At 43.0% G+C, this 21,104-nt stretch overlaps 1 protein-coding gene and 1 long non-coding RNA gene across 15 annotated transcripts in view; one reads left to right on the top strand and one right to left on the bottom strand.

Annotated features, from left to right (window-relative positions):
* LOC101421399 (zinc finger protein 232-like) overlaps positions 1 to 20,627 on the top strand; it is a 27,730-nt gene extending 7,103 nt beyond the window's left edge. For 8 of the 14 annotated variants that reach the window (XM_004478524.4, XM_012519665.3, XM_012519662.3 and 5 more), the window contains one exon: positions 6,546 to 8,944. In XM_004478524.4, coding sequence (XP_004478581.2) covers positions 6,546 to 7,600 — 1,055 coding nt within the window. In that variant the 3' untranslated portion in view covers positions 7,601 to 8,944. Of the gene's footprint in view, positions 1 to 537; positions 797 to 2,207; positions 4,480 to 6,545; positions 8,945 to 14,617; positions 14,689 to 19,450 lie in introns of those variants that run through there. The other 6 variants (XM_058283704.1, XM_058283707.2, XM_071210369.1 and 3 more) reach the window with 4 other exon arrangements.
* LOC131275001 (uncharacterized) lies at positions 15,708 to 21,104 on the bottom strand. Its single transcript, XR_009182354.2, has 2 exons — positions 20,967 to 21,104; positions 15,708 to 16,061 (listed from the first exon to the last, which is right to left on the bottom strand). It is a non-coding gene; the product is annotated as an uncharacterized lncRNA (long non-coding RNA).

Genomic DNA, 21,104 nt, shown 5'->3' with positions numbered 1-21,104 from the left:
ATGAGACTGTCGTTGGAGTTGTCTAGTTGAGAGATGGATAATGTCAAAAATGTTTTAAATTCCTGTGGAACATCTTGACTACATCAGGAAGGTGTAAAAAAAGGTGAAAGGCATTCTTGTGGATATTGGGCTCAACAGCTGTAAGTAGTTACTGAAGGGCCTTAAACGCTTTGATTCAGGAAAAAAGTACTTTTTTAACATATCATGGGGAGATGTTTCTCTCTGGAAACCTGGGAAGAAAGTGAGATGCCAAACAAAGCTATTCTGTTGTAGCTTCTGTAAATACTCGACAAAGGTGCTTGCTTCATTCAGAAATCATTTGTATGGCTACCACTAAAATGAGATTACCAAGAGCTCGTGGCACCTTGCCCAAACTGTATGTTTGCATCTCAATCCAAAGTTGTGGGAAGCACTTCAGAATTTTTCATGCACCTGTTTGGAAGGTCCAGAACTACACAGTGAATATATTATTGATAAATCATCCAGAAATGATGTTATAAGTTTTGCATATTTAAAATGTAATTTTTCAAATTCTAGTTACTACAGCCTGAAGGAACATGAGATGGTAGCCCATTTTCACTACTTAATGAACTCCTACTCTGGCCTGTGGAATGAGGAAAAGGGATAACAAACAAAAACTAGTGATACTCTTTATGCTGAGAAGATCCTACCATCGGACAAGTATTACTGTAAAAAGTGCACTGCCAGGGCAAGGAGCCAGAATGTTAATGTATCATATTTGACATCAGATATATACAGGGGTTTGGAGAATAAACTTAGATCTGTGATTTCAGAACATATTAAGAAAATTGGACTTTTGAAGCAAATGCAGTTTGCTCCAAAACCAACTGCAGGGGAGACCATACTACCCAGCAACAGTGCTCCAGGTGTTCTGGCAGCATCTTCTTGATTTCATTTTGCCTTATCACAGAGTAATCAAAACCAAGCCATTGGCAACCCATTCAGGGCATAGTTCAGCCAGTGACCGTGGACCCTGGGCCTTCTGTGAACCTCACCCACTCTCCCCTGCCATGACCCAGCCCCATGTCACTCTCGTCCCTGGTGCTCTGCCAATGGGTCAGAACAACATCACTCTGCAGCTGTCCATTCCTCAGCATGTCTTCGTTTCTCATGACGTTCCACTTAGTGACATCTTTTTTTTTCCCTTGGGTAAACCTGTTGGACCTATAAATAGGTCTGTTGGAACTGGTGTTCTCCCCATCAGTCAGACCCTCTGTTCAGGGATTTTATTCCTTCATCTGCCTGTTGGGCCTACAGTTCTTTGCATCACCAGGTCCATGGGGTCTGGCATCCTCTCTGGCATCCTCCCTGGGAATCACTTTGTTGCCCCTGGGGTCCTCCAGGCAGTCTAACCAGGGGTGATTTCTGCAAGTTGGACAGGGTTGGGCAGTGTACCTCCTGCAGGCCAGTGACTCCTGCTGGTAATATCCATTCAGGACAGCTTCTGGGATTCTCCCTAATGGACAGGTGATCCATTCAGGGATGCTCCCCATTGGCCAGACAGCCCCATCAGGCATTTTCCTCACCTGACTCTCAGTGCCACCAAGGGCTCTCCCTTCTGGCCAGACAGTGCCATTGAGGGTCCTCCCTACAGGTCAGAAGCCCACCTCAGGTTCTTCTGACAGACCAGGTGGTCCCAACAGAGCTTCTTGCTCCATACCATCCAATCTTGAGGGAGGGTTCTACCTGTGAACCAGAATGTCAGCCCCAGTATTCAGCTCAGTCAGCCTGTAGCGTCAGGAGTTCTGATGGACCAGTCTGTGAGGGCTTGGGTCCTGCAGCTTGATCAGTCTATTACTACCAACCTTCTGCTGGTGAGTCAGCCAGTTAGACCCAGTGCTTCACAGAATACCACTGTTAACCTCTGGCTCTGTTCTCAAACAGATAATACCAACAGGCAGACAGGTCAGTGGAATTCCTGCATACATACTTGCACCAGCGTCCTTCACTTTGCCTGTTCTACCTGGAAGCATTGCCGCTCTCATCCCCCTGCACACACATAGGTGTCCATTCAGCTTCTGCAGCCAGGGGCACCTGCGCAGATAGTTCCCCCACAGGTGATAAATGCCACTCAGAATATGTTTGTGCAGGCTTCTTTGTGTCAGGCAAATCAAGCTCTCAAACAGGCTAAGCAATAGAAAACCTGTCCTGTTTGCAACAAACTCTTTCCTTCCAATGTCTACCAGGTCCATGTGGAAGTGGCTCATAAAGACAGAGAGTCCGAAACTGGGGAAAGACTAGAACCTGAGAAACTTGTGGCTTGTGCACCATTTCTGAAGTGGATGAAAGAAAAGACAGTTTGGTGTCTGTCATGTAAATGCCTGGTTTCAGAGAAAGAGTTTATCTGTACTTGCTAATGTACAGCCTGGAGTGGTTGTTCCACCCATGCACTTTCTATGACATCAGAGGTCTTCTGGAATATAGCCGGACCAGGGACCTAGGGAAGAAGTTGCCTGTGGATTACAGTAACAAAGGCTTTCAGTTAGACATTGATGCTAATGGCAGCCTGCTGAGTCCCCATATTGATTTCATTACCATAGTGCCAAAGGAAGAGGTTGGAGAAAGGAAAGTCTTTTTGGCAGTACCTGCTGGCATATGCTCCAAGTCATTTGTAACTGTGTACATTAAAGTGAGGCCTCAGGCTGAACATATACCCAGCAGCCCTAGCACACAAGCGCTCATCTGTCCCTTTTGCTTTGGTACCTTTGTGACCATAGAGGCGTATGAGATCCACTTGAAGGAGAGCATCACATCATGCCAACATTACATACAGTTTTGATGTCTGCTTTCAAGTGCATCCACTCCTGTGGTATTTACATCGGAAACATGACACTGGCCACAATTGCTGTACACTTGGTGCACTGCAGAAGCGTGCATAAAGATAGCAGCTACCACCTTCACATGCGACCTGGTTTTATTGAAAACAGTCAGTGGTGAGGTGATCCATGATGACCTTTTCTGTGAAGAGAAAGCTGGCTGATAGCCCTTCTTGGGCAGAAGACCACAGGGCAGGCAGGGAGCAGCCTTTGATCATAAATGCCAGTATAGCTCCTGTGCCAGATAAAGTGGTGACTGCTGTGCCTTTGAAGAGGCACAGGAATGACAGTTGGATAGAGAATGTGCTGATTAATGATTAAACCCTAAAAAATAGGAAGACTTCTTATGAAGAAAAAAGCAGCTTCTTAGAGATTATTTCTAAAAGAGACCATATCCTAGTATAAAGGTATAGAACTGTTATCCTCACTCTTGTGGGTGTGGAAATTGATATACCTTCATTTTTTGGAAAAGGAGATATATTTGCATGACAGTAATTTAAAAATCACAAGCCTTACGTACTTGTAGGCTTTGATATGTCTAAGCTTAAAAATGTTAAACACAGGCGGCAGACTTGGCCCAGTGGTTAGGGCATCCGTTTACCACATGGGAGGTCCGCGGTTCAAATCCCGGGCTTCGTTGTCCCGTGTGGAGCTGGCCATACGCAGTGCTGATGTGCGCAAAGAGTGCCGTGCCACACAGGAGTGTCCCCCGCATAGGGGAGCCCCACGCTCAAGGAGTGCATAAGAAGAGCCGCCTAGCACGAAAGGAAGTGCAGCCTGCCCAGGAATGGTGCCTCACACATGGAGGCCTGACACAATGAGATGACACAACAAAAAGAAACACAGATACCCGTGCCCCTGACAACAACAGAAGTGGACAAAGAAGACGCAGCACATAGACACAGAGAACAGACAACCGGGGTGGTGGGGGAAGGGGAGAGAAATAATAAATAAATCTTTTTAAAAAAAATGTTAAACACAAACTGAACTTAGAGTAAGAACCACTAAACTTGTAAAGAAAATTAAGAAATCTGAAGTACTAGGTAATTAATGGTTTTTTCAATTAAGGTTCAAAATATGTCCTTCACTCTTGTGTTGAAATAATGGATTTCAGATAATTGCTTTTTAGATTAATTTCAGGTGCTCAGAAAGACTGCTATATAAGGAAGCAAACTTCTTTGAAATTTATTGCTTCCTAAAGTTTGCATTTGTAATGATTACTTTTAGTGTTTTTCTTCAGTCATATAAATTACATTTTTTGATACTTCATTCTCATCTTGTTTTCTCAGTATTGTCAGTAATGTGTGATAAAAACTGAAATCCAGAAATGCTGTTTGTTTTTTCATATAAGGGAATATTAACTTATTTCAGAATATATTAACTTGATTAACTGCAAATTAAGGCATTGTTGTCCTTCAGTTAGCTTCACATGTAGCAGCAAATGATACAATGTTTAGAGATGTGGGTACAGAGGCTTGGGATGTATAGATTTCTTTTAGGCTGTACTGCATTATTTTACACAGATTTCTTCTTAGTAAGATATTTGCAATAGATTATAGTTTTGATTTTATCTTTTTCAGATTTGTTGTAACAGTTCTTTTTTATTATAACTCACAAAAAAGCAAAAATTTCCATTTGTTAATATCCTGAGCATGAACTTTGGTATGTAGCTTATATATATATCTTTTCCCCTTCCCCTTCCCTTCCCCCTCACACTCTTGTTTTTTGCTATCTGCCGGTTCGCTGTGTGATCTGTTTCTTTTTTTTTTTTTAGATTTATTTATTTATTATTTAATTCCCCACCCTCTCCCCCGGTTGTCTGTTCTCTGTGTCTATTTGCTGCGTCTTGTTTCTTTGTCCGCTTCTGTTGTCGTCAGCGGCACGGGAAGTGTGGGCGGCGCCATTCCTGGGCAGGCTGCACTTTCTTTCGCGCTAGGCGGCTCTCCTTATGGGGCGCACTCCTTGCGCGTGGGGCTTCCCTATGCGGGGGACACCCGTGTGGCAGGGCACTCCTTGCGCGCATCAACACTGTGCATGGGCCAGCTCTACACAGGTCAAGGAGGCCCGGGGTTTGGACTGTGGACCTCCCATGTGGTAGGCGGACGCCCTAACCACTGGGCCAAGTCCGTTTCCCTTCTGTTTCTATTTCTCTTTTTGTCTTCTCTTCTCATTTTTTCTCCTCTAGGATTCACTGGGATTCGATCCTGGGAACCTCTGATGTGGAGAGAGGTTCCCTGTCAGCTGTGCCACCTCAGTTCCTGGTTTCTGCTGCGCTTCACCTTGACTCTCCCCTTGATCTCTTTTTTTGTGTCATCATCTTGCTGCATGACTCACTTGTGCAGGCACTCAGTTTGCCAAGCAGGCACTCTCATGGCACTCAGCTTGCTACACAGGCACTCAGGTGGGCACTTAGCTCGCCTCACAGACACTCAAGTGGGCACTTGGCTTGCCGTGTGGGCACTGGCTCACCACACAAGCACACTTTGTCTTCTTTTTCACCAGGAGGTCCCAGGGATCGAACCCAGGTCCTCCCATATGGTAGGCGGAAGCCCTATCAGTTGAGCCACATCTGCTTCCCTGTAGCTTATATATTGAAAAAGTTATTTTACAAATAAAGAATTTCTGTAGTGCAGAAAAAAAAATTAATATTATATCTGACCTTAAAGCCTTGCCAGCATCTTCTACCTTTGGAGATCCCTAAAACGGGACCAAAAAATACTCCATTCTCTCCCTGCCTCATCCTCTCCGCTCCTCTTTACTCCTAGTCCATATTATCTCTGCCCTCAACTGCAGAGGCCAGCCTAGTGAGAGCCTTTCTCTTTTAACTTCCCATTCCAAAACCACACTATATAAGCTATCATATTAGCAGTCCTGTACACAACACTGTCTGTTACCACCTTTGTCTATCACCACATCTATCCCACATCTTAATAGACCTATTTGCAACTCTCTCATGTCTGTATTTCTGCACTTCAACTTTACTGCAAAACCTTATTTCCCTGCCTATATACATCCCTGCGAACATCCTGTCTCTCCTAGTGCCAAACACCAAACTTAAAGACAATAGACTTAGAGCCTCAGGACAGGGAACTGTTCTTGCTGAACTCTGTAACTGTTGTGAAACATATCACTATGTTGCAGAAGAAGAAGATTCTCTTTGATATTTCTACACCCTACCAAACAAAAGCATTTGAAAAATAGAATTCTTATAATCAACAAAATGGGAAAAATTAGAAATGGAGATTAAACTTGGAGTTGATTCCAAAAGTGTGGTTTTACCTCTTGGGTCTCCTTCCTTGTTTTTTTCCCTTTTCTCACAAAATTGCTTAACCACTGTCATATCCTTAAAAATGTAATATTTTCCCTTATTTTTTTAAAAGGAAATACTAAAAAGAATAATATCCTACTTTGAAACTTATTTGATTTTTCAAATAACTTTTGTCATGTTGCATTTGGTGAAATAGAAAAAGAAAAGCAGAGGAAAATGAAAAGGAAAAAAAGGAAGAAGAACCCTCTCCCCTGTACAGTCATTCACTGAGATATAGCCATTGTTAATATCTGAGTAAATATTCTTCCAGACTTTGTCATAAGTATATTGAATATGTTTGAAGTTTTTATTTTCATGCTAGAAATGTAAATCTTAATCCAAGTGTCATTTCTTCAGACATCCAGAACTTGTGTATTTACATTTACCATCAATTGTTGCAGGTGATGACCCAAAGTCCAAGGAGAAAGGATCATTGCCAGAACCACCCATTCTTAAAGTGGAATCACTAGTGTTGTCAGAAAAACATGCTGCTGCCACCTCTATATTTGAAGCAGCCTCTGAAGTTGAGGGCACCTTAGAGCAGCAGCAGGGAAATCCCAAAGGTGAGAGACTGTGGCAGTCCCCTGGCCAGGAGGAAAGTTTCAGGCAGATGATTGTCACTCATAAGAAAACTCCCATAGGAAAGAAAGACCATGAATGTAGCGAATGTGGGAAAGTCTTTCGTTATAACTCCCGCCTCAAAATACACCAGAGAATTCATTCTGGAGAGAAACCCTATGAATGTAGTGACTGTGGAAAAACTTTCCATGACAGATCAAACCTCATTCATCATCATAAAATTCACACAGGAGAGAAACCCTTTAAGTGTAATGAATGTGGAAAAGCCTTCAGGCAGCGTTCATGCCTTATAGAACACCAGAGACTCCATACTGGAGAGAAACCCTATGAATGTTATCTATGTGGGAAGTCCTTCAGTGGGCGGTCAGCTTTTCATAAACATCAGAGATTACATGTTGGAAAGAAAGATGAATGTGAAAAAGCCTACACTACTGACTTGGACCTTATTGAACAACAGAGAATTCATAGAGAAGAAAAACCTTATGAATGTAAAGAATGTGGAAAAACATTCCGGGATAGTACACATCTAATTCAACATTGGATAATTCATACTGGAGAGAAACCCTATGAATGTAGTGAATGTGGGAAAGCCTTTAGCCAGAGATCACACCTGGTTACACATCAAAAAATTCATACTGGGGAGAAACCCTATCAGTGCAACGAATGTGGGAAAGCCTTCCGGCAGCATACACTCCTTACGCAGCATCGGAGAATCCATAGTGGTGAGAAACCCTATGAATGTAAGGAATGTGGAAAAACTTTTGCTTGGCGTACAGCTTTTAATAAGCATCAGAAACGGGGTAACGCATGTGGCTCAAGCAGTTGGCTCCGGCCTCCCACATGGGAGGCTGTGGGTTCAATTCCTGGTACCTCCTAAAGAAGATGAGCAGACACAGTGAGCACACAATGCACAGACACAGCAGACAAAGAGTGCAAACAATGATCAAGACGAAGGAGCAATCTGATGTGGGGAGAAATAAATAGATAAATCTTAAAAAAAAAAAAACTGCATGCAGGAGAGAAACTTGAAGAAAATGGGAAAAACTAGAACAAGAACGAGTTTAGGAAGAGCAGAAAATTCACAAGGAAGAAAAAGCTTATCAGTGTAACCAGTATGGCAGAACTTCCCAAGACAGCTCAGGCTTCACCAGACATCAGGTATTTATACAGGAGAGACCAAATGAATGTAAACTTCTAATCCAAACTCTGACTTTATGAGACATCAATGAATTCACACTGGAGAAAAACCTTATGTATGCAAGAAATGTGGGAAATCTTTTAGGGTTAACTCAGATCTCATTAAACACAATTGTGTTCATACTAGGAGAAACCCTCTGAATGCCCTGAATGTGAGAAGGCCTCCAGTCAGAAATTACACTGGAGAGAAACCCTTTGAATGTAGCAACTGTGGGAAGGCCTTCAGTGGGCACACTTTTTAAAAAAATTTCTTCATGCGTCTTTTCTTAAACATCAAAAACTTCATATTGGAGAAGCGGAGTTGGCCCAATGGATAGGGCATCCACCTACCACATGGGAGGTCCACAGTTCAAACCCCTGGGTCTCCTTGACCCATGTGGAGCTGGCCCATGTGCAGTGCTGACGCACGCAAGGAGTGCCCTGCCACGTAGGGGTGTCTCCCGTATAGGGGAGCCCCACGCACAAGGAATGTGCCCCGTAAGGAGAGCCGCCCAGCGCGAAAGAAAGTGCAGCCTGCAGTGTAGCAGGAATGGTGCCACACACACAGAGAGCTGACACAGCAAGATGATTCAACAAACAAAAACACAGATTCCCAGTGCCACTGATAAGGATAGAAGTGGCCGCAGAAGAACACACAGCGAATGGACATAGAGAGCAGACAACTGGGGGGAAGGGGAGAGAAATAGGTAAATCTTTTAAAAAAAAAACAACAACTTCACATTGAAAAGGAATTTGGGGAATGTGAGAGAGAAGAGAGGCTCCAAACAGGACTTTCTCTTACACGTGACAAACCCTAGTGAATGTAGTAAAAGTAGGAAAAGCTGGATGGAGACTACACCTTATTGTATTACAGAGGATTTTACTGTTCAAAAACCATTTGAAGGTTTGAGAGATTTTACTGGTTGGAAAACATACAAGTGTAATACTTAATATATCACACCTTTGAAAGCAGGGAAACAATGAATTGTTACAGTTTGGAAATGTTTCGACTATGAATGTTGAAATAAAGGTTACTCAACAAATACTTATTGAGTGTTTTTTTTTTTTTAAAGATTTATTTTTATTTATTTAATTCCCCTCCCCTCCCCCGGTTGTCTGTTTTCTGTGTCTTTTTGCTGCGTCTTGTTTCTTGTTTCTTTGCCCGCTTCTGTTGTCGTCAGCGGCACGGGAAGTGTGGGCGGCGCCATTCCTGGGCAGGCTGCTCCCTCCTTCGCGCTGGGCGGCTCTCCTTATGGGTGCACTCCTTGCGCGTGGGGCTCCCCTACGCGGGGGACACCCTGCGTGGTGCGGCACTCCTTGCGCGCATCAGCACTGCGCATGGGCCAGCTCCACACGGGTCAAGGAGGCCCGGGGCTTGAACCGCAGGCCTCCCATGTGGTAGACGGATGCCCTAACCACTGGGCCAAAGTCCGTTTCCCTGAGTGTCTTAATATGTTCCAGGGACCACAATTAAATGGTGCTAGAAAAAGACACTGTTCTTCGAGGGGGTTACTGTTCAGTGGGAGCTGAGACAAAATATTTAATATTTAATTAAGTAGGTAATTCATGAAACGAAGTGCCATTCAAAGCTCTTAAATATAGCAGAAGTGAATATGGCAGTGTAAAATTTGTAAGCCTGGATTCCACAGAGTAAGGTCTATCTGTTAGGGAAATGCCGATATTGGAACTTGAAAAAAGAGCCTAAAGCATAAAAGTTTGCCTGCATGTGACCTTTTTTTTTTTTTTTTAATTTCTCCCCACCCCCTCGTTTATGCATGCTGGCTGCTCTCTGTGTCCATTTGCTAAGTGTTCTGTGTCTGCTTGTCTTCTTAGGCAGCACCAGGAAACAATCTTGGGACCTTCTAGAGAGGGAGAGAGGTGCTCAATTGCTTGTGTCACCTCAGCTCCCTTGTCTGCTGCATTTCTTACCTCTGTATTTTTGTTGCCTTATCCTGCTGCACCAGCTTTTCCTGCAGGCCAGCATTCCTGTGCGAGGAGGCCCAAGAATCAGACCCTGGACCTCCCTATGGTAGACAGGAGCCCAATCTCTTGAGCCACATCTGTTCCCCCTTCATGAGACCTTCAGAGCCAAAGAAATAAACTACAGGAGAACCAAAGGTAAAACAGAATCAGAGCCTGATAGTTTCTCAGAGGAAAAAAGGTGACTGGAATGTGGGTTTGGAGAAGCCCAATATTCATATTCATATAAATATTTCATAAGAAACAAGACTATTCCTACCAACCTTGGCAGAGAGACTTAATTATAATGTTGAGGAGTGGTATATTACCTACTGACCTGCCAATTTAGTCCAGTTTTCTTGATCCCTTTATTTAGAGTGAGGACACAACCATTATCTTATGCTCATGTTCTTACCTCCTCACCCGCCTCCCTGCTTCCAACCCTTTCTCTACTCTGCAGGCTGAATTCTCTTTCTTTAGAACAAATCTGATAGTGCCATACCCCCTCTAAATTTCTGTAATGACTTCCCACTAACCTTAGCGTGAAGTCCAAAGTTCTTAAACGTGACATGTGAAGTCAATCTGACCCCATTCAACCACTCATTCAGTAAATATTTTTTGATGTATGTCAGGCACTGGCAGCTATCAAGAAGGGTGAGCAAAAAAATGGACAAAACTCTGTTCTGATATTTCAGAATAGTAGAGGAGAGACTAATCAGAATCACAAATAAATGTAAAATTACAACCATGACAAATGCCACAAAGGAGAGGTGTGTGATACTACAGTGGGGACTTTGGCTTAGTTGGGGAGGGCATTCTGAAAAGTGCTTTCCTTTCTAAATCCAACATTTACTCCTGAACTATTTGCAGTTCCCAAAAGGCCTAGGCATGGCACTTTTAACCTATGGCCTTTCCACAAACTGTTTCTTTTGCCAACAATGCCCCCTTCCTCCTTACCTAGGTCCCTTTATTTTTAGCACTTAGGTGTTGGGTGCTGTGCTAAGCACTTGACATCTATTTTTCCTTGGGTTCTTTCCTTCAGTCCTAATTGGTAGGTTCTGCTGTTATCCCCATTTATAAAGTGGAAACCAAGGTCTAGGAAGGCAAATCATTTGCCCATGGACTCACAACTAGTAAACTGAAATTCAAAACCCGGCCTGCCTAACTCCAAAGTCCAGTTACTTAAATATAGTATGTTGGGAAGTGGACTTGGCTCAATGGATAGAGCATCTGCCTAACACATGGGAGGTCTGCGGTTCAAACCCCGGGCCTCCTTGACCCGTGTGGAGCTGGCCCACGCAGTGCTGATGTGCGCAAGGAATGCCGTGCCACGCAGGGTGTCCCCCGCGTAGGAGAGCCCCCCAGTGCGAAAGAAAGTCCAGCCTGCCCAGGAGTGGCGCCACACACACAGAGCTGACACAGCAAGATGACACAACAAAAAGACACAGATTCCCGGGCCACTGCCAAGAATAGAAGCAGACCCAGAAGAACACACAGGGAATAGAGAGCAGACAGCTGGGGGTGGGGAGAGGCGGAGAGAAATAAAAATAAATAAATCTTTAAATACAGTATGTTGTTTCCCAGTTCCTTCATATTCAGGCATCAGTCAGTCTGGGGCACCTTCCCTGATACGGTTGAATGCTTTCTCTTGTGTTCATACAGGCCGCAACCATCGAAGTAAAATACTTATATTTTACTTTTCCTATCTCCCCCACTTAACTGTGAGCTCTTCCTGAACAGGGACTGGGTTTTTGTCACCTTTGTAGGATTGGTAATTACCTATAGAAGAAGCTCAACCTTTCCAGAATAGACGGTTCACCTGGACAGAGTGTGGCCACCTCTCTGGGCTTGTCTAGGAAAAGAGGATTCAACAGGCGATTTGGCATGTTAGTGTAGGACTACCCCGGATTGCCAGGCAGTTGGTTGTGGGCTGAGAGCACTGGGATGGAAAGCCATCCCAGTGGGCATTCCAGTGATTAGCTGATGCCTTGCTGGTTTTTCCCAGAACTTTTATCTTTATCTCTTGGTTAAGGCCCATCTAGAATCCTGCCCCCCAGATTCCGCCCCCCCTCCTCCCCTTGCATGTAAGACTGAGGTGCTATATGAAATCAGGCTTGGATCATACAGTATGCTTCAGGTGGAATCTGGGTTCTCCAGGCCTGGTGCACTCAGGATTTTAGCAGTCAGTGATGGATAAGAGTTAAGGGCTGGCAATTAGCTGTAGCAAGAGCCTGGATGTAGTTAACTTTATCAGTCAGTCCTCTAGGACCAGCTCTGTTCTCTCCTTTTACTTCTGTCTTTTCTCTTTTTTATGCTTTGCAATCTTCATCTTCCCCTTATTATCTTCTCTACCCGCTTTGATCAGAAGTCCTACAGTCAACACAGGGATATATGCCTACACTTAACTAATGGTACTGACTCTTATCTGCTGTGTGGTAAACTATAGTTTAGGAGGCCTAGGTTATAGACTGCTCCCAAATCCAGAATATTTTCACTTTAAATCAGAAACTGACACAATATGTATTACTTTAGAAAAAGCACTTTCATGGTAGTGAGACAGGTAAATAGAGGAAGACAGGAAGGAAACAGACCAGTTTTGAGACATAAAATATTCCAAAGACAGGACATACTCCTCATTTATAATATGGGAGTTGAACAAAATAGAGAAAAGATATTTTAGAGAATGAATGATTGAAAATAAAGGAGAGGGAAGCGGACTTGGCCCAGTGGTTAGGGCGTTCGTCTACCACATGGGAGGTCTGTGGTTCAAATCCTGGGCCTCCTTGACCCATGTGGAGCTGGCCCATACGCAGTGCTGATGCGCACAAGGAGTGCCCTGCTATGCAGGGGTGTCCCCCGTGTAGGGGAGCCCCACACACAAGGAGTGCACCCCATAAGGAGAGCCACCCAGCATGAAAGAAAGTGCAGCCTGCCCAGGAATGGCGCCGCACACATGGAGAGCTGACACAACAAGATGATGCAACAAAAAGAGACAGATTCCCGTGCCACTGACAACAACAGAAGCATACAAAGAATATGACGCAGCAAAAAGACACAGAGAACAGACAACCAGGGCCGGGGGGGTGGGGGGTGGGGAGAAGGGGAGAGAAATAAATAAATCTTTAAAAAAAAAAAAAGATCTCTTTGAAGGCTATTTCTAATTAATCTGCCATGTGACCATGCAGTTTTGCACAAGAATTTTGTTCTTTAGTTATTGGCTTATTACCAATTGCTCCCAATGCTTTAAAATACAATCTACAATATTTTCCTTTACTTCATAACTCTGCTTATTTCCCATTTTAACTTTGGGAGAATTAAGGGTTTTCAAACCATGATGAAACTGATACATAATTAAAAGCATTGTCCAGTTTGAATTGGAGCAGCAGTCATGGTTTCAAGATTATTGACCAAGTAACATTTAAAATACTCATCATTTGTTGGTGCTAACTCTGTGCCAGATGTTATTCTAAGTACTTTACATGTATTCATTTTATCTTCACAATATCTCTCTTAAATGAGTTCAATTACTGTCCACATTTCACAGATGAAGAAACAGGCACTGAAAGGTAAAGTAATTTGCCCAAGGTCACACAGCAAGTAAATGGCAGAGGCAGAATCAGGAGTCTGTATCCACATTATTAACCACTCCACTGACTCTTGATAATCTGGTGAAATCCAGAAAAGCCACAGGATAAGGTCAGTGAATGAGAAGAAGGGAAAGGCGACATTTCTTTCTGAATAACTAATTGGATTTCACAGGAGAGTAATGATGCAAGAATGACATAAGACTAGAAGATTGGGGGCAGGGCATTGTCAGAGAAAAACATATTAGAAAACCATGTCAGTTTCAGAATCACTAGTTTAGAAATCTGGTTTTCAAAAGGAAATGCAATTTCACTTAATGATGAGATGTAGATTTTGAACTCTTGATTGCCAGGCTTCAGGGTCTGGTTCTCTACTTTCCAGGCCCAAAAATTTGAGTTTGTCAGTGTACCTATTGAGAATCGTCTAGGCTGAGGAGAATGGACTTGATGCTATTGAAATCACAAGAGAAGTATGTAATATCAGGGTAAAATACAACTGCAAATGTAGCAGAAATTGAGTGGGCTGGTCAACACATTCATTGTAGGAACATCAATGGAGAAAGCTAAATTCTCACCTGCAGGTTGCTTGATGGGCACACAGGCAAAGCAGAGGAGTTACCTGAGAGATAGTAATGCCAGTGTCATTCAGCTCCGATCACTTGGTGGCTCCACCTACTCTTGCAAAGGGCAGTGTGGACTATCTTTCTAGAGGATGGAATACTCCCATCAGCTGGGGTGAGCATCTTCCTACTGAATTTGTGGGGAGACAAAAGGCATATTCTCTGACTCATCTTTTCTAGACTGTAACCTAGTCCTTCTTCAGATAGGGTTTAGTAAAATTGGTTGTGTTCTCTTTTCTTAGTTTTAATCATACTTCAGTCATGCCCCTCTGAAGTCAGATCCTGGTAACCTTGATTGGCCTTGCATGTTTCAGGATCTTCTTATCCCTTTGACTTACTTCCACATATGGATAATTTTACCGCTAATGTATTGTACTTACTAGCTTATTATTGAAGGATATTGCATCTTTATTTTGCTACTTGCTATGGAGGGATAGCAATTACATAGCAAGCCCATGCCATCTCTACTTTACGTCCACTACCTGCTATCCTTTACCACATACCCATAGCAGACTTAAGTAATTCATCACTGTACTCTCTTCTTTTTGAGCCCAGATGCAGCCTCAGAATCTTCAACATGATGCTTCAAGGAAACTACTTTCAGTACATCTGGGTTGATACTTGAGGTAAAATCAACCCCTATAAACTATATCCATTAAATGATCAAATATAAAACTGTAAGTAAGTGTCTCCTCACAGAGTGGGACTCCAGCAACCATGTTTATCCTGTGTGACCCACCCCCACCCCAACAGCCCCACTTTCTCCCCTGTCAACATTGATTAGAGGTTGACAGTTGACCTAAACTGGGACAAAAGATTCTTTTTTTAAAAGATTTTGGAGGTCAAATTTTAAAATTCTAGTTCAGCCAGGACTGGTGTTTTAAATAAAGGACATTTCAAGGTCCAGGACCTGAGCTAATAATGGAGAAAGTGTCTACAGAGAGCACAAGTCTACTCCAATTCTGATTTAGTAGCTCTCCATGTGTTTCTGATGATCAGCCATATTTGGGAACTGCTCTTACAGACCACAGAGATCAAAGTTTAATTTAGAAGTAGGGAGGTGGTTTTGGCTCAACTGATAGAGCATCTGCCTACCATAATGGAGGTCCAGGGTTCAAACCCTGGGCCTCCTGACCTGTGTGGTGAGCTGGCCCACGTGCAGTGCTGACGCGCACAAGGAGTGCTGGGCCACGCAGGGGTGTCCCCCGCATAGGGGAGCCCCACGTGCAAGGAGTGCACCCCATAAGGAGAGCTGCCTTGTGCAAAAAAAGTGCAGCCTGCCCAGGAGTGCCTCCGCATACACACAGCTGACGCAGCAAGATGATGCAACAAAAGGAGACACAGATTCCCAGTGCCGCTAACAAGAATGCAAGCGGACACAGAAGAACACACAGCAAATGGACATAGAAAGCAGACATCGGGGGGGAGGGGGAGAGAAATAAATTAATTTAAAAATCTTTTTAAAAAAATTTAGAAGTGTTTCTCTTTCCTAAATTATAAGATCATTTTTGAGGATTTAGAAGCTTAACTCAAATCATCTTCCTTCCTAAGAATTGTTTTTCTCCCAACATGAGGATGTAAGCATTTACACCTTTAATTTATGTTTCAGATAATGAAAAGAAAACTGAGATCAAAGCATGAAAGATAAAGAAAAAAAAATTTTTTTAAATATTTTTTTTATTTTCCCCACCCCCTCATTGTTTGTACTTGCTGTGTCTGTTCGTCTTCCTTGTTTCTTTTTAGGAGGTACTGGGCGCCTAACCCGGGACCTCCGATATGGGAGGGAAGTGCCTAATTGCTGGAGCCACATCCACTCCCTGCTTTGTTGTGCCTTTCATTGTTTTTTCTTCTTGTGTCTTTTGTTGTGTCATCTTGTTCAGTCAGCTTGCCTGTCATACCAGCTCGCTGTCTTCTATAGGAGGTACTGGGAACTGAACCAGGGACCTCCCATGTGGTAGGTTGGAACTCAGTTTCTTGAGCCACATCTGTAGTTAGTAATCTGCATTATAAAATTACACATAATTAAGGGTTAGGGTTAGGGTTAATGAAGGTGGGAAGGTTCTTCAGATGAAGCCCTGACCTTTTCAGGCACCAGAAAATTCATATTGGAGAGAAAGTTTATGAATGTAATCATGGTGGAAAAACTTTCAGTCAGAATTCTGATGTTACTCAGCATCAGAGAAACCACAAAGGAGCATAACTCTCTGAATACAGTAATAATTAAAAAATCTGTCAGTGTGCACACATGTGTATTTATAATATTGGGGGGGGCTGATATGGCTCAGTGGTTGAGCACCAGCTTCGAGGTCCCAGGTTCAATCCCTAGCCCTGAGCCCTCAATAAAATAAATAAATAAGTATATTATTATTATAATATTGGGATACTCACCCCTATGCATAACTACATGTAAAATTTTAAACTTCCTAGCCCTTAATTACATTTCACCCCTTACTTTATCATCAGAGATTTCACACCAGAGGGTAATCTTGAAAACAGAACTGGGAGATAAGCACCTACATCATCACAAAATGGTGTGAATAAGTTAGAAACACAGTGTGACACATGTCCTTGCATGTCCTATCCAGCAGCATCAGGACCCTAATAGTTTCCCCATCTTTTCATCCATAGTATGAACTGTTCCAGGGGAATAGTGCAATATGCTGAACTCTGATGAATGGTCGTTCCTGGGACAAAGTCTTCTCCAAAAATCTGGAAATTGATCTGAGGTTTTTCTCATTAGAATAAATGCCAATAGATAGATTAAGGAGTATTATCTGGTTCCTCCATTCCTTGCAAAATTAGGTACAGATGTGCTAATTTAATTAGGAAAAGGAAATAGTAAGTCATTAAAGCTGTTGTCTTCTATCATGTAAGGGTGGAAATTGTCACTTACTATGGCATTTAAAGGGAACTTGGCAGAGAAGCAGATTTGACCCAACTGATAGGGTGTTCGCCTACCACATGAGAGGTCCAAGGTTCAAGACCAGGGTCTCTTGGCCCATGTGGTGAGCTGGCCTATGTGCAGTGCTGATGCACACAAGGAGTGCCCTGCCATGCAAGGGTGTCCCCCACCTAGGGGAGCCCCACATGCAAGGAGTGCATCCTGTAAGGAGAGCCGCCCAGTGCATGAAAGAGCAGGCTGCCCAGGAATGGTGCCACACACACTGACGCAGCAAGACGACAGAACAAAATGAGACAGATTCTGGGTGCTGCTGACAAGAACACAAACGGACACAAGAACACACAGTGAATGGACACAGCAGACACCGGCGGGGGGGAGAAGGGGGGTGCGGCAGGAATGGGAGAAAAATAAATAAAAAATAAAAAATCTTTTAAAAAATAAAAAAATAAAGGGAGCCTGGCAAATGAAGAAAAGCACACTTTGGAGTAAGATATTTATGTTTCAAATATGAGTAAGAGATTGAAATACAGGCTTTATCATTTTTAATATGTGTACTTTTAAAAAATTTAATATTTTCTCTCCCTTTCCCCCTCGTTGTTTGAATTATTTGAATTATTTCACAGGAGACAAGGGCAGTAATTATCCAGGACAGCACTTTGAAGGAAAGGAGACAACATACTTCACCTAACCTCCAAAGCCTTCTGGAAAATTAATAGGACCACTCTGCATTTGTTGATCTTTGAAGACAGAAGGGAGTTGGGAAATAGCAAGAATCGTGGGAGAAATAATTTATACTAATTGCCAAAGATGTTATCTCCCCACCCCCCATGGCTCCCTCATCCTTTTGCTCATTCTTTCCACTCACTGTTTGCTGTCATTGTGTGCTAGTTGTGTCCTCCAGTCTTTGTTTAGGAGGCACCTAGAACTAAACCTGGGACCTCCCATGTGGGAGACCCACACCCAAGCACTTGAGCCACATCTGCTCCCCTCATATTATCTGTTTGTCTTCTTTAGGAGTCACTGGGAACTAAACCCAGGACCTCTGATATGGGAGGAGGGCACTCAACTGCTTGTGCCACATCTGCTCCTGAAGATACTAATATCTTTTGAGTGAAACAAATTTAGTAGTTAGAGAATTGTTATTATAATGCTATAGAACTGAATTACGATTTTTCTTGGAGGAAAAGGATTAAGGTGTCTTTCAAAAGTATTGAGAGATTGGAACAGTAAGTTTCCTGCAAATTTGTTAGAGAATATTAATGCTGTAGGTGGCATAACTGTTTTTTTAAGATTTATTTCTCCTCCCCTCATCGTCTCAGCTGTCTGCTCTGTGTGTCCATTCGTTGTATGCTTTCTGTGTCTGCTTGTCTTCTCTTTAGGATGCACTGGGCACCAACCCCAGGACCTCTGATGTGGGAACGAGGCACTCAATCACTTGAGCCACCTTTGCTCCCTGCTTTGTTTATGTCATTGTGTTTCCTCTTTGTGTCTCCTTGTTGCATCATCTTGTTGCATCAACTGTCCAGGCCAAACCATTGGGTCAGCTTCCTGTTTCGCTTGTCTTCTCTAGGACACACTGTGAACCTAACCTAGGACCTCCCATGTAATAGGTGGGTACCCAAATGCTTGAGCCACATCCGCTTCCTTGTAACTGGTTTTGAGAAGAATAATCAAGGCAAATGAATGATTTTTTTTTCCTAATAGAAGGCAAATTTTAGTGATTTGGGGAAAGTTCCTGAAACATTTGAATTATTTTGCAGGAGTCAAGGTACTGTTGTATGGTTTAAGCTTTGCATTCTTACAACTCATCAAGATCCAATGACCTCTCTCTTTTTTTTTTTTTTAAGATTTATTTATTTATTTCTCTCCCCCCACCCCCCACCCCGGTTGTCTGTTCTCTGTGTCTATTTTGCTGTGTCTTCTTTGTCCGCTTCTGTTGTTGTCAGCGGCATGGGAATCTGTTTCTTTTTCTGTGTCATCTTGTTGTGTCAGCTCTCCGTGTGTGCGGCGCCATTCTTGGGCAGGCTGCACTTTCTTTCTTGCTGGGCGGCTCTCCTTACGGGGTGCACTCCTTGTGCGTGGGGCTCCCCTACACGGGGGACACCCCTGCGTGGCCCAGCACTCCCTGCGCACATCAGCACTGCACATGGGCCAGCTCCACACGGGTCGAGGAGGCCCGGGGTTTGAACCGTGGACCTCCCATGTGATAGACGGACGCCCTAACCACTGGGCCAAGTCCACTGTCCGATGATCTCTCTTTTTTTGTCCCTCTCTGCTTTTTACCCTTCCCTGCTAGATGCTACTCCTAACACTTCAACCACTCTTTTATCAATTATTAGGAAAGTCACAGAAATCTGTTAAGTGGCCATGACTCAGACCTCACCAATCCCCCACCCCTCCTTCTCTGGGGAAGTTATAAACACAAACTAAGCCACCATTAAGCCTTCTGCTACCCCCACCTCCTTTTCTATTGTGCCATTCTGCAGCCCTGGGAAATGTCGATTGAAAAGCCTGACCAGACCTTAAACTTGGAAACCAGGAACAAGCAGCCCCAGATGCTAATCAAAGCAGGAATTCTCCCCCCAAGTTGACAGGATAGTTTCTCTTCTTCAATGCTAACTGGATATGTGGATCTGCTATTTACCGACCCCAACCCGAGCAGTTTTGGACACCCTGGGATTTCTTGCCCTGCTCTTTTGGACTCTGTGTTGTGTAAGTAATAAAGAGGTTATTTGCCCTTCTGGACTCTTTATGCTGTGAAAGCAGTTAGGAGATCATTTGCTGAAAGCTTTTGCTGTGCCCTGAAACTGTTCCCAGGACTCACTGTTGTAGCAACTCTCTCCACATCACTATCCTCTTTGCCTCATTGTCCTTCAATCACATGTATGAGCCCAAACAAAACCCACCTTGGAAATCCAATTGTTCTTTTCTGAGCCTGTACCTGGATGAAGAAAATCACACCCTGAAATAGCCTTATGCTTTGGGGCATTCAGCACTACCCTGCCATCTTTAGTGAGCATTCTCTCCCATTCTCTATAATAACCACTTTAAATGTTCCCTCTCTCCTTAAACTTCTAACCTTCTACCCACCACTTCATACTAGCACCTAAACTTTTACTTCATGGAGAAATTATAAACCTTCACGTAGAGACATTTCAACTTTCTGCTTCCATCCTCATCCCGCACACCCACACACCCAACCCCATCTTTACTTCTTTCTCAATACAAGATCTTTCATGTGTCCATTTAAACTGTTACTTTTTCTTTTAGATTGGTAACATGTTTGACAGGTTCTGCCAGGCACACAGTTCTTTAAAGGGAAATGACTTCACAGTATTTTTTATTACATTGTTCACTGTAAGAAAATCCAAACATTGAAACATGACTTGACTGAACAAGTCAAAGTCCTTTGTTTCCAAATCCCACAGTTTGAAGAAACCAGTATATTGTAAATCTTTATATATACTCTCTTGTTTTCATCAAACTGCCAACTACCTCAACTTTTAGCTTCTTGAAATCAGAGAACTATGATTTTGTATCTCCTCATCCCCAACTCAGTCTCAGAATTCCATGTATATTTTTTGCTCAATATATGCTTGAATAAATGTCCAGGTTTATAATTATCTTGTTTTTTTAATGAAAATATATATTCATCCAAGGGGACAGTATGTGTCATTTTTTCTTGCTTTTCTTTCCTTTCCATACATAAACTACATAAATATACATACATAAGCTATAAACATACTTAAACATACAAAAGCCTACGTATTCATATATAAACTATACATTGCAGAAAAAAAACTCAGGTTAAACTACATATCTTGTTTGAGAAAAGTATCCATTATTTTAAATTAAACTTTGTGGCTGGTTTCTGGTTGAATGATATCATATACCTCTTTTTTTCTCCTTCCCTCTCCCTAGTCCCCATGAGACCCCTGGAATTGTTTTTTATTTACTAAAGACAAGGGAAGGCCGGTGGTTGGGGAATATTTTCTCCCTTACCCTCCTGAGTGTGATTTCCTCGGCTGTGGCCTGCCGATCAGATCTGGGAAGAGGGAACTCGAAAACAAAGCACAAAGGAGGAAGTGTGGCAACAGACTATGTCACAAGGTTAAAATTCCCCTTTGGTTTCTGGTCAGT

This window comes from Dasypus novemcinctus, chromosome 21 (assembly GCF_030445035.2).
Source record: "Dasypus novemcinctus isolate mDasNov1 chromosome 21, mDasNov1.1.hap2, whole genome shotgun sequence".
Classification (NCBI taxonomy): domain Eukaryota; kingdom Metazoa; phylum Chordata; class Mammalia; order Cingulata; family Dasypodidae; genus Dasypus; species Dasypus novemcinctus.
The sequence above is the reverse complement of the archived record's forward strand: the minus strand, read 5'-3'. Positions and strand labels throughout refer to the sequence as shown.